Source organism: Bubalus bubalis, chromosome 13 (genome assembly GCF_019923935.1).
Source record: "Bubalus bubalis isolate 160015118507 breed Murrah chromosome 13, NDDB_SH_1, whole genome shotgun sequence".
NCBI lineage: Eukaryota > Metazoa > Chordata > Mammalia > Artiodactyla > Bovidae > Bubalus > Bubalus bubalis.
The window spans coordinates 10,800,449-10,816,907 of NC_059169.1; the positions used below are offsets into that span (position 1 = coordinate 10,800,449).

General features: G+C 36.3%; 1 protein-coding gene across 1 annotated transcript in view; it reads right to left on the minus strand.

The window, feature by feature from the left end:
- Positions 1-16,459, minus strand: part of TM9SF2 (transmembrane 9 superfamily member 2) — a 53,502-nt gene that overhangs the window by 25,205 nt on the left and 11,838 nt on the right. Inside the window, exons 2-5 of the mRNA XM_006043901.4 lie at positions 11,086-11,153; positions 9,270-9,363; positions 5,780-5,907; positions 555-684 (exon numbers count right to left, since the gene is read on the minus strand). Of these exons, the coding sequence (XP_006043963.1) occupies positions 555-684; positions 5,780-5,907; positions 9,270-9,363; positions 11,086-11,153 (420 nt within the window). The remainder of the gene's footprint in view (positions 1-554; positions 685-5,779; positions 5,908-9,269; positions 9,364-11,085; positions 11,154-16,459) is intronic.

The following is a 16,459-nucleotide window of genomic DNA, read 5'->3' on the forward strand; positions in this document are numbered from 1 at the left end:
TGTTTTTTTTTTTTAATCATAAAAGAATGGCCTCAAAGATTGATACCTTTTTAAAAAGGTGTATGTAATACCCAAACTTTTGCAATACAATATTCTATGGACTCAACTTTGCAATACAAATTTCATGGACTTACAATGAGGTCTTTCTGGTAGTCCACTAAGAACATTTTTTTAATAGAGTCAGAACATACAAAGTCTAAGCCTGTAGCATAGTATTTAGCATGTAATAGACAATGCCAGTAAATGTTGAACCACATCTGAATTATTTAGTTTCAGAGTTATAAACTGCAACTCAAGTATGGGAGTTCCTTGGCAGCCCAGTGGTTAGGACCTGGCGTTTTCCCTGTGGTGGCCCAGGTTCAATCCCTGGATGGGAAGCCACAGCCTTGTGTTGCAGCCACCCCCACCCCCCAAAAAGACTGAGCAGTTGTCCTTCAGAACATGAGAATAGTACTCATTTGATGAATGTAACAATTTGTGTCCAGATAAGGACTGAAGCCTTCTACCAAAAAGCTTATTTTAAAAGTAGCCGAGTTAGTTTATCAGAAACTTACATTAATAACACAGGCATCTTTTGCATGCCCTTTATCTGTAATGTAACAGCCAATAGGAAATCCAGGATTACAGAATCTCTGACTATCTTCAACTTCATAACACCACGTTACAGGCATATTATCCACAATCCTGTGCACAGAAATGAAAGTCAAGTTACAAACCACCAAACATGACTAGGAATTACTCACCTAATCTGTCATCACTCTGTAAAATTTAAATGTCTAGAAATGCCTTAAGGTGTCAAAACAACACACAAAAAATTACATAGAATGTGGTATTTTTTAAGTGATAGTATTATGCCAATATATGACACAGTATAGTGAGAAAAAAATCTTTATAGCTTTCTTGAAAGGGAGTTTTGTAAGTTAATTTACTGCAATCACTAACTTAATAATGTCATTATCTAGATACCTAAGTATAATTTATCTTCAGTAGAGCACTCAAAAGCTCTAAATAGGTATGAAACAGTATGTTTAGTTTCTTGGGAACAGCTTATGGAACAGTATAGAAATAAATCTTTTATTAGTCAGATAGTTCAATAAAAAAGGAGAAGAATATAATTGCAAGATATGGGGAAATATTTAACTTAAGGGCCAGGTGAAAAAGTGAAAATTACAGTATCTATTAAAACTGTGTAAATCCAACTTATGTCTAAATGAAAGGCTGCTATAAAGCTAAAGAAATAAATCTTTCAAGTTCTATAGTGAAAAGAAACTTTTTTAAGAATAAAATTCTGTAGTACTGTATAACCACATTAAAGTCTGAGCATGGGGCTCCCAATGCCCAGAACACACCACAGGATACAAATAAAAATAATTACTAAAAATATACTAGCTCTATTACAGTCATAAGACAACACTCCAGGGCATGTTTTATTTGTTAATTAACGTTTGCCTTAGGAAGTAAAATTATGATTCTATATTCACTCAAGGTATACATTCATGACTTAATAAAACACATCTCGTCACATTTAAATGTTATTTAATAGTACCCAATGTACTAAATTTAAGAATCACCTACACTATTAAGTTGCTTATTATTATAACCAGCAGGCTTGCAGTTCCCATGAAAAGACTATAAACTATTAGAAGCATGAAAACAATGTTATATAATATAAATAATTCAGATTTTCAGGAGGCCTCAAGAATCAGTTAATTGCTTCAATTTTTTAGACAATGAAGTTCAATCAATGAATGTATACTGCTGCTGCTGCTGCTAAGTTGCTTCAGTCATGTCCGACTCTGTGCGACCCCATGGACGGCAGCCCACCAGGCTCCCCAGTCCCTGGGATGCTCCAGGCAAGAACACTGGAGTGGGTTACCATTTCCTTCTCCAATGCATGAAAGTGAACAATGAAAGTGAAGTCGCTCAGTTGTGTCCGACTCTTCGCAACCCCATGGACTGCAGCCTACCAGGCTCCTCCGTCCATGGGATTTTCCAGGCAAGAGTACTGGGGTGGGGTGCCATCACCTTCTCTGGAATATATACTAGCAATATATTAATTGTAATATCTTTATGCTATCATATCAGAGAAAGTACTGTATAACTATTATAGTGCTAGTTAGAAAATGAGAAACTAAGGTGAATATCCTAAATTTACCATTTATATAATGCCTTGATATACTGGTTGGAAACAAAACAAAAAAACAAACCCCAAAATCCTTGGATATAAATGTATAAGTTCAAATAATATAATTTTCAATTACTGCCTTGCTAAGTTAGAAAGTTGTAGCTACTGAAATTTGTAACACCAAAAATATTAAAAATACTATTTTCAACTAGTGAAAAAGAATATGTAAGACAACTCAGAAAATTAAAGCTCGAATAACTGGTCCCAATTTTTCATCATTAAGGGATGCCTTCTATGATTCTCTACCTTTACGGGCTCCATCTGAAACACTTCTATCAGTCAAGCTTCATTTATTAATAACTGCTATTCCCAATAAATTAATGTCTAGAGTTTCCTTTTTTAAAAACTTCTAGAGCTTCTGATCAAAATGAAATAACCCATGTTGCCACAATACACCCAAAAAATTGCAGCAAAAAGCAAAGAAACCCGGCATTTACGTTACTTTTGGGGCTTCCCTGGTGACTTAGATGGTAAAGAATCTGCCTGCACTGCAGGAGACCCAGGTTCAATCCCTGGGTCAGGAAGATCCCCTGGAGAAAGCAATGGCTACCCACTCTAATATTCCTCTTTGCCAGCCAACTGAGATCCAGGATTGGTACTCACTAGACTAAAGTATCTTCAAAGACCCCTTTCTGTCCAATAAGCCAGAGTCTAGCAATTCTATGATATTAATAAAAAATGTAAGTACTTTGATAACTAAATAAATTATGCTTTTATAAATAAAATATCACAAAGACCCAAGTATTTGGCAAAACTTAGGGAAAATGCATAATCACAGGCCATGAAAAGAACAGGGATTTAAGTGTCTACTGCTGGTATCAAAATATTTACTGTTCAGTCTCAAGAATCAAGAAGTAGCTTAGGTTATTGACAGAGCAAGCCAAGAAATCCTCAAATTATGTTCTAAAATCCCAAATAAGAATTAAAAGTATCCATCAATTTAGATATGAATATTAACTACTGTTAATTAACTGTTCTCTATAACAAGAATAATGAGTTGGTGCACTAACAAATAATCAGGCATTTTAATCATTCAAAAGGTAGTATGGCTAAAATATTATAAAGGAAGAACTACAGATCAGTCCTATGATGGAATGCTATACAATTACAAAAGGAATGAGGTAGACATAGATCTACAGATGTGCTTTACATGGAAAAATGCCTGTGTTTTCTTAAAATGACCAATTTGCAAAATTGTGTGCAATACTGTGTACAATATTTCAGCTGTTATTTTAAAAGGCACACATTTTTTTATATACCTACATATGCACAGAAATCTGGAGACATACATGAGGAATAAACAGTGCTGCTCCTAGGGAGCAGGATAAACGAAGCTGAGAGTAGTAGAGAACACTTTATCATCCATCTTTCATATTTCTAAACGCTCATGATATTTTCTGTCAACTCTGTTACCTGTGCTTAAAATCAAATTACACAGTAAAAAAACTCTGAAGTCAAGGACAGAAATATACTCAACTAATGGTTCACATGATTCATCAATATGAATCAATATTTTCCAAATGTGTGTGTAATGAACTGATTTAAGGACTAAACCCCATTGCCTAGATTTACCAGACTGCATATCTGTGATATGGCATAGATTTTTTTGAAATCATGAACTTCTCTGACTCAACAACAAAAATCACTGTTCACCAGTACTTTTCCAGTTTTTTTTTTAAGAAGAATAGCTTAAGTTTGCAACTATTTTACATTATTTATTCTTGTTATTAAGCATACTGGGATCAAAACAATACCTACGTTAATTGCATCATAAGTAAGTTGAAAGTATTTCTAAGTACTTTATTATTGGGAAGCGACAAAGGAAGAACTGCTTCTGTTATCTTTAGGAGCAAGACTCTAACAGTATTTTAAGAACCGAGGGTAAAGGAGACAGCTAAAAATTCACCCATATGCCATTAAGAGTCATTCTTTCATTCATTCAACAAATGATCAACTGTCAGAGAAAATGGAGATGACAGGGGCAAATCTGAGCCTTAAATGTGATTCTGTAGGCTGGAAAGAACAATTTGAAGCAAAAACACCAAGGGAAACTTTTCAATTACTTATGAGTCAGAAATGTATCCCAAGTTACATTAGTCAGAAATGTATCCCAAGTTACATTAACTCAGCAATTAAGCAGTAATCTAACAGTAGCCTGGAGAAGGCAATGGCACCCCACTCAAGTACTCTTGCCTGGAAAGTCCCATGGATGGAGGAGTCTGGTGGGCTGCAGTCCATGGGGTCACGAAGAGTCGGACACGACTGAGCGACTTCACTTTCATTTTTCACTTTCATGCATTGGAGAAGGAAATGGCAACCCACTCCAGTGTTCTTGCCTGGAGCATCCCAGGGACTGGGGAGCCTGGTGGGCTGCCGTCTATGGGGTCGCACAGAGTTGGACACGACTGAAGGAACTTAGCAGCAGCAGCAGCAACAGTAGCTTAGAGGAAAAATGCTCTTGGCTTACCAGAAACCAAAGAAATGAGGAGGAGATGGAGGGGACTTTTAAGTTGCCGTTTGTACTGAGGGTCAGATAAGAAAGAAGCTGACATGGTGTAATGGGCAAGTTTCCTTCCTTCTAACGGAGCTCTGCTATGGGAAACTCATTTCTACGTGGTTCAGGTGTATTCTACCCAGGTCTGGCCAATCAGAGTGAATCCCCTAATCACAGACTAGCTGGTGAATAGCATGGGGCCCTGGGCTGCTCCTCTCCAGGACTTCTTTGCTGTATGTGTATGGAAGGGAGGATGGGGAGGAACCCAGGAGGCAGGAGGGAATCAGAGGTCCCAACCATCCTACTGAGTCATGGGATTGGGTCATGTCCTAACTGAGATCAACGAGAGAGGGCAAAGGGGTCAATCTGAGATAGCGACAGGACCAACGTTCAAGACAGTATCCTGTTCACCACCTCTAGCACCGTATACTTTTTGGAAAAGGTAAAACATATGTAAACCATGTAGACCACAGAATACAGGCATTTGCTGAAAATTTATCTGGAAGAATAACAATTGGTTATCCTTGAAAAGCTGCATTTTTGAAACTCTTTTTTAATACTGTTTGAATATTGTATGGTAGGTAAATAGTACGTGGGAAGGAAAAACGTTTTAAATGCTTTTTTATTATGATGCAAACTGCTAAAACACCTTGTTAATGTTATATCATGCTTATAAAATAAAAAACATTACACAGAATACAAGGATTTTTATTTGAAATAGATGCTATTTCTCAAAAATCAAATTAAAGTTAATTTTTTTCCCCTTATGGTCTTTTTCATGGTCCACAAGTATAAAATAATGGTATTTTTCTAAAAGTTTGATTCAGGTCCCTTCCCCAGGCATAAATACACTTCTTTAAACTACACATCATTAACAGAAGTACTCAAGGCACCAGGTCTATGTGCCAAAACAAGTAGCAGACAGCACAATAATCTAAGCAGAGTTCAACAATGACACTTCAAGCTGTCAACCTTAGTAATCCTCTGGCAAATAAATGTGCTACATTTTATTTAGTCCATGAAGTAATTCACACCTCAATGAAACAGAAGCTTCTTCTGTGAAAGAAAAAAGCCCCAAATCCCAAATTTCCATGACTTACCAGTGATGCTGATAATTCAGTAACATGCTTTTTTTCAAGAATTCTAACTTTTGTTTGTCTTCAGCTTTCTCTGTATGGTACGTTTTTGTACAAACAAGCTTACACGTCTCCTCCTTCTTAAATGTAAACTGTATTAAAAATAAAGTGGAAAGCAAATTAAAATAATCAGGTCCTTCACACCTATAACATAGAGTAAAAGCAAAACATTCTCATTAAATTAAGAGCATTAATATTGATAATAAACATAAAACCTCCTCATAGCTCAATCACATTTAAATTTCAATCTTACTGTTTCTCTAAAAACCTGTCATCAATATTTCTTTTGATAATAAGTTTTTATCTTTGATAATTCCAACTTACCGATTTTTAAATGTAAATGAGTCCTCAGAGAGGAAAAAACCCACATGGAGAACAAAACACCACCTGTCTCTCCATAGTAATGTCTCCTACAGCTTTCAAGTAATAAACAGACAAGTTTTTATGTCTGTATATTCATTCAGTGTATATCTGTTAAGTGCCTCCTACGCACCAGGTGATGGGAGGTTCAGCAGTGAATAACAGACTGTGATGACATGAGAAAAAGCCAAATCTGGCTATCTAGAATCAGTATAAATGTGATTCTTTTTACTCACAACTGAAAAGACTGTCCATTTTCAAGATGTCATGAATAATGAAGTTCAAACAAAAATTGACAATTTTTTAAAACAAAGTTTAAAAACTAAGTAAGGAGTCCTCCAACTCTGGGGTTGAGGACTTATTTGAGAGCATGAACACATACACACGTATTATTCACAACATATTATATCATATAGGCTTACTTTACCAGGGGCTACTTAGGTCTTAATTTAACAAATCTATTTCCAAGTTTTTAGGACTCTGCTTTTGCTGCTTTTTTCACCCCACCCCCGGGTAGTCACAGAGTTCACTCCCTTAACTTGCTTCAAGTCTTTTGCTCAAATGTCACATTCTCAGGTGAGACTTTCTCTGGCCTATTTAAAATTGCAAATTCTAAAAATAAATAAATAAATAAAATTGCAAATTCTCCATCCACCTTCTTCCTTGATTCATCTTCAACAGTTCTTTCATCAGCAACAGACATGCTATGTATTTCTGCAATTCGTTTCTTTCTCCCCATCAGAACACAAGATCTACAAGGACAGAGATTTCTCTCTTGTTCACACCTAACTCAGTGCCCAGCATGTGAAAGGCATCAGCGGCTGTGTTAACTGAGTGAATGCGAGTGGTTAGATGTGAGACTTTCTGATCCTATGATAGGTAGCTCCAGCTTCACCTAATGCATAAGATGTCCTGCACTGTTTCTTCCTGACCTCAACAGAAGTCATAGATAAAAGACGGCAAAGCAAGTTTGGGGTTTGTTCTGTTGCTGGCTGTTAACCACTGCTCTTACTACAGATCTAAAATAAGGCAAAATTCTTTGAAAATAATGGATAAAGAATCAATACTGAAATCAATACTGAAAAATATGTCAATACATTTATGGCTGGCTTGGGGGGAAAATACCTGATATTTTAGTCTATGTTTCTGTTAACCTATGCCTTGATCTTAAGAAATGTCTGCTCTGTCTCTTTAAGAAAAAATTTGTTTTAGCACAAATCTTGATCCTAAAAAATTCTAGAAAACTCACAGAAAATGTTAGGTGCATATTCTTTCTCCATTTTAGAATGCTCCTTCTGTTCTTCTATTTTACCTCAACTCCTACGACAAAATTAAACCTGAAAAGCATTAGGCCTAAAAGAAGGATTTTTTGCATAAGCCAAGGAACAGTCTTTATATACCAAGAACCCTGAGTAGAATCCTACTAAAGAAGTAATCTACCTTTAAAGTCTGCACCAAAGGGAACAAAACTTCTCTATGGACCTGAATATTCTACCGTTTACTGTCAGAGACTCTGGCTGCCCTTCAAGTTCACTGACAGTGTTACTTACTGATGCTCTTCCCACCTTCCATCATTTCCCAAGGTCAAGGCATATAAACAGAAAGATGGGGCTGAGAGACTAAGGGAGGATTTTCAGGCAGTTATACAATTTATATAAAACCACTCTCTGCTATAAAAAGAATGTGACAATTCCCAAAGTAATCTCAACATACTCACAGCAGGGAAATGTCACACAGTTAGTATGCTTGCCCCATTCACTACTGCTCATGTCCATATATTCTGAGTTCCTTATTTCCTAGTGACTTCATCTTATCAGGCATTCAAATCTATCTGAAAAAATTTTTAATTTCTGGCATCTTTGCAGTAGAAAATCTCAAAATATTTTAAGATGACATACTCATGGTTGAAAACTATCAACCTGCAGTGAATTCAACTTGTACAATTATATGTGTTCCTCTCAGTGCTGCATGGTGGAGACACAGTGTTAGGGTAAGGGGTTAGTGGGACTAATCTAGGCATGAGGATTTGCTGGACAGATGCTCAATGTAGTAAGTGCCAAGGGAGATGGATGGTGGTGCTCAGTGAGCAAACAAGGAAGGAAGTTAATCATGGAAAGAAGGGACACCAAGAGAGGAAGCTGTGAGGCTGGGGGATTAAAACCCGGGGTCAAGTTACAGCCAGTAACATGCGTGTGCTCAGCACACACCGACGCCCAAGCAGAAAGTTAAAGAAAAATGCACAGTGCAGAACAGTATTTTAAAACATAAATATACACATTTAATTCTATTTATATGTGCTCGCAAAAATGGAAAATTTCAGGAAAGGTTAACATGAAACTGGAACAGGGCAGAAGAGAGGACAGAAACTTACTTTTCATTTTATATTCTTTGTACCATTTAGCTTTGTATATGGTGATATATTATTATTATAAATGAGTTTAATTTTTCTAAAAGAGCTCCATTGTACTTTGTGCAGCAGGAGAGCATATATATATATATATATATAAACTGAACAGGGGACTGTGAATTCAGAATGATAATAGGCTTAAAAGATAATAGATGTAAAAGGCAGACTAATTCTGGATGATGATGAAGTACATACACTGAAGAGAATATCTTATGTTGTCCTTACAGCTTGGTTTAACTGAAGTCCTAAAAATGCATCAAAAATGTACCTCAAATATACTTTCACTGGTCAAAATAGAATGGTTCACTTCCCCACAAGCCAATGGGAAAGCTGAAGCAGTGCTCTAAGCACTAACAGGGAAAATCTAGGAATACTGTTCCCAAAGAGGAGGAGGGTAGTATGGAGAATCGTGACTGAAGCGGGGTTCTGGATCCCTCTGCAAAGTGAGCCAGGGGGTCTGAGCACTCTTATCATTGACAATACAGACTGGAGGAATGTTCCTTAGGACAAACTTACTCATGACATATTGTGAAAGGGGAAGGATCTTTTTAAACTGTGACTTTAGAAATTATTTCTGGATGCAAAAGAGAAATGAATTCCTTCTTAGTAAATTGCCACAGGCTTTTCTGTAAGGGAGGGGAGGGGGAAAGATGCAACTAAATGACATTTATAACACTGTATACAAACCTTATATGGTGATGGTTCAATTCTTTCCCCAAATAATACCTGACCCAGATTTTCAGATGGCCGTTTTCCTTCTGATGCTTGGCAAAAATCAAACCTGCAGACAAGAATATTTAAGCTTTTAAGCAAAAAAGGAAGCAATGAGATACCAAACCCCTAGCAAGCCTAGAGGACAGATTAGGTACTATCACTCCAGCAGCTCTAGTAGATGAATAAGAAATATATTCCTACTCCAAGTTCCATGTACCACATCTCCTCAAAACAAAACAAAAATCGGAAAATTATCCCCTATAACACTTTGATTTTCAAATAATACTTTTATTAAGATATAAATGATAGAATTTAAAAAATTGACACAATACAATTTATTATTATTCATTCCAATGATAAAATTATTTACATCCTATTATTCTTCAGGGGAATTCTGCATAACTTACCTCTCCTTGTTATCTTTCTAATCCAGATATTCACTTAATGACCTTTCAAGATGTGTCAAATTTACATTTACATGTGTCAAATTTATCTGTCTCATCCTGATACGACGGCCAACATGAAAAGCATGGCCAGACAGACCCTCTGAGAAAACAAGAGTCGTGCAGAAGCCATGACCAGTCAGCTAAAAACTTTTCTCTACAATTTCCTGATATTACTAATCAGATTTGTTTGAACATTACAGCCAAATTTCAGCCCGGCTATAGAACAGTAAAGGGCAGTACTGTGTTCACTATGGTTGAGACCAGCACAATGACTACAGGACTAGTTAGAGCCGTAAAAGGAAGATGAATCTGGAGTGATAAAAACTAGAGCTAGGAAGTCTCCTAATGAAGATTTTTCATCTACTGGATGTAAGAGATCCACTGAGTTTTCCCAAGAATATTCACAAAGATTTAAGGAGAGAGATTTGTTTACTTAACAAAAACTAGGAAAAAAGTCTCCAACAGTTACATAAATTGTGGTCCATTAGCTCATGAATTCTGTATCCTCCTCTTATACATGTTTAAGATTATGAATTCCCATAGGATTATCTTAAATTTTTGTGTATTTTTCTACAGTAAACATTTTTTTTTCAAAACTTAGATAATGCAGAAATTTAGAAGCCAACGAAAATTCAGAAACTGTATTTTACACCCAATATGGTACACAGTGCTCAAATTTTAAAAAAAGTATATTTATGCAGAATTTTTTATAATATCCCAAAAATGGAAATAATGAAATGTTCATAAACAGAGAATTAGTGAAACAAAGCATAAATAGACTTCACACGATCTCTAAAAAGGGATAATAAACAGCTACTAAAAAGACTGAGGCAGCTGTGTATTAACATAGAAAAGTTGTCCACAATAGATTCAGTGAGAAAAACAAGGTGCAAATAAAATATATAAACCTACTTTTATTTAAAACAAAAATGTGTCAGGTACATTAGAATATGCAGAGAAAAAAATGCAGGGGGCAGACAACAAAGCAGTTTTTCCTGGGGACTGATTATGTGGGACACAAGGATTTTGATTAAAACTATGTGGGTTTTTTAATAATCAAAAAAATTAAAGAAAGCAAGATGGCTATTTGTCCATCAGGTAAAAAAGGAAGTCCACAGTCCATAGTTTCAGTTGGTGTTGCAAAGCAACATCAAGAGATCACATCCCACGTTGTAAACCTACTTTAGAAATAAAGAATACCCCCTTTAAAAATGTTTTCAGGCCCTGTACATTTTTAAAATGCATGTGAACTTACCACTAACTGTGGAGAAAGTAAAGTTCTAAATGCACAAAATCCTGATGAGACATAAAATTTCGTATGAAAACCAAGTCGAGAAACTTACGCTGTATATTCATAAGGAAGAACAGATTCCACTGAGTCAAGCCTGTTCACGAATAGTTCTATTTCAGCCTGAAAATGAGAAAATACAGAATGAGAATATAAGCAACTGGAGACCAAAACTTAAGTCATGCCTAGAACCGAAAAGGAATTTGACTTTTGAAACGTGAAATTTTATGATATCCAACTCACTTTAAAGAGTTCTCTTATAAATCCATGCACTGAGTAGATTTATATGCATTTAAATTACAACAAAATAATTCTGAGCGCCAAAGAATTGATGCTTTTGAACTGTGGTGTTGGAGAAAACTCTTGAGAGTCCCTTGGACTGCAAAGGGATCAAACCAGTCAATCCTAAAGAAAATCAGTCCTGAATATTCATTGGACAGACTGATGCTGAAGCTCCAATACTTTGGCCACCTGATGCGAAGGACTGCCCCATTGAAAAAGACCCTGATGCTGGGAAAGAATGAAGGCAGGAGGAGAAGGGGACGACAGAGGATGAGATGGTTGGATGGCATCACCAACTCGACGGACATGAGTTTAAGCAAGCTCTGGGAGTTGGTGATAGACAGGGAAGCCTGGCGTGCTGTAGCCCATGGGGTCGCAAAGAGTTGGACATGACTGAGTGACTGAACTGACTGACTAGTTTTCAGCTGCAAATGTCTCCAATATTTTCTAAATGTTTTCAATATGTTCTAAAAATTTCTAACAAATGTAATAAGACATTTAAAATAAATCATTCACCACATCTATATAGATTGTTTTTTTTTAAAATCTGGTTTTCATGTCCAGTATTTCATTCTGTAACAAAGATAATTTTTAAACAATTAAAAAAAAAAAAAACATTCTCACAGCATTCAAGCATTGAAAAAATGTTGTCAGCAAGAAGAAAAAGAGAAATGGATGCAGCCAAGAAATATTTTGAAAATAAATTTTGACAGGACTTTGATTGTTTTGTGTGTGTGAGAGAGAAAGAGAGAGAGAGTAAAGATTAGAGTTTAAAAATGTCTTAAGTTTAAAGACCAGAGACAAATTACTTGTCCAAGTTTCTGATTTGGACAAGTTAAAAAAAAAGGACACCAGAAGAGGATTAGGTCTGGGGGAAGAGATCATGAGTTTGCCTTTAGATATGTTTTGTTTGAAGTGCCTTTGAGATATCTAAGTGTAGGAGGATAAACAGTCATGGCATTTATTTTTAAAAATCTGAAGATATGAATTTGAGACACATTTTTAACTAAGCTGAGATACTACTAAACTTGGGCCAAAAAATTGCAAAAGCTATATATAACATCTGTGGATCTTTGAAATGTGAAGTGGTTATAGCCTTTTGAAAAGCAAAATATTAATACATAAAATCTTCCACCCAGCACTCCTACTTATGAGAACTTACCCCCTAGAAATAAAATCAACCATGCACAAGAGACCATATATAAGAATGTATATTGCAGACTTGTCCACTAAAAAACTAGACACATATCGCAGTATGCCTATTGATAGAAAATTAGCTATTAAACATCATCAGACTCCTAAAGAAATAAAAAGAAATGCCAGGTAGGTTAAGAAATTTTCAGATCAACTGTCCTAGAAATACAATCTCATGCTCTTAAGCAGACAGCAGATGGACGACGACAGCATGGTTTAGCTTTGGAGGACAGCTTTAAAGGATCAACTTGAGAATGCTAACTACAAAGGCAGTAACAGAGAAGAAATTCATGAAGACCAAATCAAGTTTAACAACAGGGCAGAGAGAGCAAAGCTGAATGAACTTCCTAGGAAACCTGGGCTAACTTAAAGCCACGCCTGCCTACTGAAGCTCCCTGAATTTCTCCAAGGCATATCTGAAGTTCCACAGAACCCCATGTACCCCTCTCCCAATAGTGTGGCTCACTGCTACTCAGGACAGAATTCTTCAGTTGAAAATATCAGTAAGTAATTTGTGCCCTGAAGTACTTTTGGTGCTAATCAAAAACAAACAAACAGGAGCTGTTTACCTGTATTTTATAGGCTTAGATCACTATGGCTGCCTCTGGACTCTGACCATGAGGCTACCTGCAAGTGCATAAAGCCACATCTCCCATTTTTATCTCATTTACTAACGCTGTCAGCAGTCCTCTATACCTGTCAAAACCCCAAAAGTGAGACAAGATGTTCAATGTTCAAAAACTAATACACTATCATTGGAAAAATACCAAAACAGTTGGCAAGAGTAGACCTCTGGGGCCTCTTTGCCTGGGTTCAAATTCCAGGCTCCACTATTTATCCTTGATTAAATTATTTAACATCTCAGTTTCCTCATGGGTGCTTCAGTTTCTTTATCTGCAAAATGGGGATAATAGTTATTTATCTCACAGAGGTATAAGAATTTAACATTTATAAAGTACATCAAACAGTGCCTAATACATGAAGTGCCATGAATCTGTTATACTAAAAAAACCAAATAAATGTAATGATACTCAGAATACGGAATGCCCAAACTACACTGCTCACCCACTAAAATGTTCTTCCAGTATTCATGATCAGCAATGGAAGACATCAGCCTCTGTACACAGTACTGGAACAGTAGCACATAAACCCCCTAAAACTGTACTCAAATAAAATGACAACTCAACGGCAACACTGTCTCAAACACAAAAAAAGTTTAACTGTCTCCTCGTGTAAAATATTCAAGAATGTATCACTGGTCATTTTGGCTAAGAAGACAATTAGGGCCTGATATTTTAACCTTACAGATTGAGTAATTATCACAAACATTTGTAACTGTTCTGAAGGCAAAATTTCCAGGTGACAGCTTACTCTGCCAAAATAATTTTCACTAATTATAAGGGGGTCAACACTGCTTCATAGCAGATACACCAGAATACTTCACAGATACACCAGAATACTTCACAGATACACCAGAGTACTTCACAGATACACCAGGGTACTTCACAGATATACCAGAGTACTTCACCGATACACCAGAATACTTCACAGATACACCAGAATACTTCACAGATACACCAGAATCCAAGCACTCTACTTAATATTATCTTATGAAAAATAAAAGCTTCTAAAAAGTTAGTCCAGTTCACATCTTTACATTTCTTTCCAGGAAGGAATATAGCTACTATATTCTATACAACTTTTTATGTTTTGAGTCTCAAAATCCCCAGAGCCACATTTTCACCACAGAAGCTAACTTCCTTGTGCTACGATTAAGTACACTCCTTACTCTCGACCTTGTTCAGTACAAAGTGATTAAAAACACAGACTCTGAAGCCAGGCTGCCTGGGTTTAAATCCTGACTCTGACATTTACTAGCTGTGGATCCTGGACAACTAGTTTCACTTCCCAGGGCCCTGGTTTTTTCATTTGTAGAATGAAGGTAATAATAATCTCTGCTGCAAGTGGTTTCTGAGAAGATTCAAGAACAGAGCCTGTCACAGAGTACTATGTAAGTATTATCAAGCAGCAATGTCCAAGAGACTTTAAGCAATGATGAAAACAGCCTTATTTGCACTGTCAAATTCAGTAGGTACCAGTCACACGAGACCATCGGTCGGTCACTTGAAATGTGGTCAGTGCAGCTGAAGATCTGAATTTAAATTTTTATTTAAAATTTTACATTTAAGAGGTCACAGGAGACTAATGGCTTATACATAGGACAGCATGGTAATGGAAAAAAAAAAAATAAAATGTTGCTTAGTACCCTTTATATAGCCTTTAGTCATGACAAACTTTTCTTTACCTGAAAAAATAACTCAAATGTTAGTCTATCCCAGACGTTGGCAAATTTTTTCCCCCAAAGAGCCAGAGAGTAAATATTTTAGGCTTTTCTGGACAGTCTCTGCGATCGTAGTGCAAAAGCAGGCACAAACATTACAGAAGTGAATTAGCCTGGCTGCAGTCCAGTAAAACCATTTACGGGCACTGAAATGTGATTTTCATGTAATTTTCACTCATCTCTAAATATTATTTTTTTTTTTAATTTTTTTCTGATCACTTAAAAATGTAAACATAATTCTTAGATCAGGACCCTACAAAACAGAAAGCAAGCTGACTGGACTCCTAGAGTTCAGCCCCGAGCTCTGTTTTCCAAGTAGTTTTCAATGTTCTTTCAATGCCCATCTTTGGAAACCCAAAACAGGGCAAAAGGTTCAGAGATCTGATGCCATTAAAAAAAAAAAAATTAGGACACTGTTGAAGAGCATATAAATTTAGAGTAAAAGTTTTTTCCATTTCTACTTAATGGATGAGGCAAGATATTTTCCTAGCCTATGATGTTCTCTCTGAAGTTTCATGGTACATCTCTTGGCTGTAGGATTATAAGACCCAAGGAAAACCCTATTCTCATTTTCTGACTTCTCTCATCTCTCCTTTGAGTCTTAATCTTTCAAAACGGAAAGGTCTTAATCTTCTGAATTGTCATATCTCCTTGATCATGCCCTACTCTCATATCTTTCTTAAAAGGTGTACCATTGAGAATTATAGGCAGAATTCAAGATACAGACATCAAAGTTTCATATACGTATAGGATGACATTGTTACTTTTCATTAGCCTTTCTGGCCAAAAGCATCAATTCTTCAATGGCACTCTTCATCTCTTTTTTAAGTTTTATAACTGATAGTTTAGAGCTCATCACCTCAAAGATATACTTTTTAACTCTTTTCCTTCAAATATACTTTCTTAACTTACCTATGACCAAATTTACTACTCTTTGTTTCATATCACTTTAAGAGAGCTTCTGGAAGTATATTCCCAGTGGCTTTTTATTACTACAAGAGCTTAATATTACTAGTAAATTAAAACATTTCACATCTTTCTTTTTGCAAATTTAAGATCCAAATTAGCCTAAGATACTTCTGGAAGTCTGTCTCCCCTTTTACCATTCCCCATGGTTTATTCTCCAAGTCAGGCTTCAACAATACGTGAACCGTGAACTTCCAGATGTTCAAGCTGGATTTAGAAAAGGAACCAGAGATCAAATTGCCAACACCTGTTGGATCATCGAAAAAGCAAGAGTTCCAGAAAAACATCTATTTCTGCTTTACTTACTATGCCAAAGCCTTTGACTGTGTGGATCACATCAAACTGTAGAAAATTCTTAAAGAGATGGGAATACCAGACCACCTGACCTGCCTCTTGAGAAATCTGTATGTAGGTCAGGAAGCAACAGTTAGAACTAGACATGGAACAACAGACTGCTTTCCAAATAGGAAAAGGTATATGTCAAGGCTGTATGTTGTCATCCTGCTTATTTAACTTATATGCAGAGTACATAAAGAGAAACGCTGAGCTGGATGAAGCACAAGCTGGAATCAAGACTGCTGGGAGAAATATCAATAACCTCAGATATGCAGATGACACCACCCTTATGGCAGAAAGTGAAGAACTA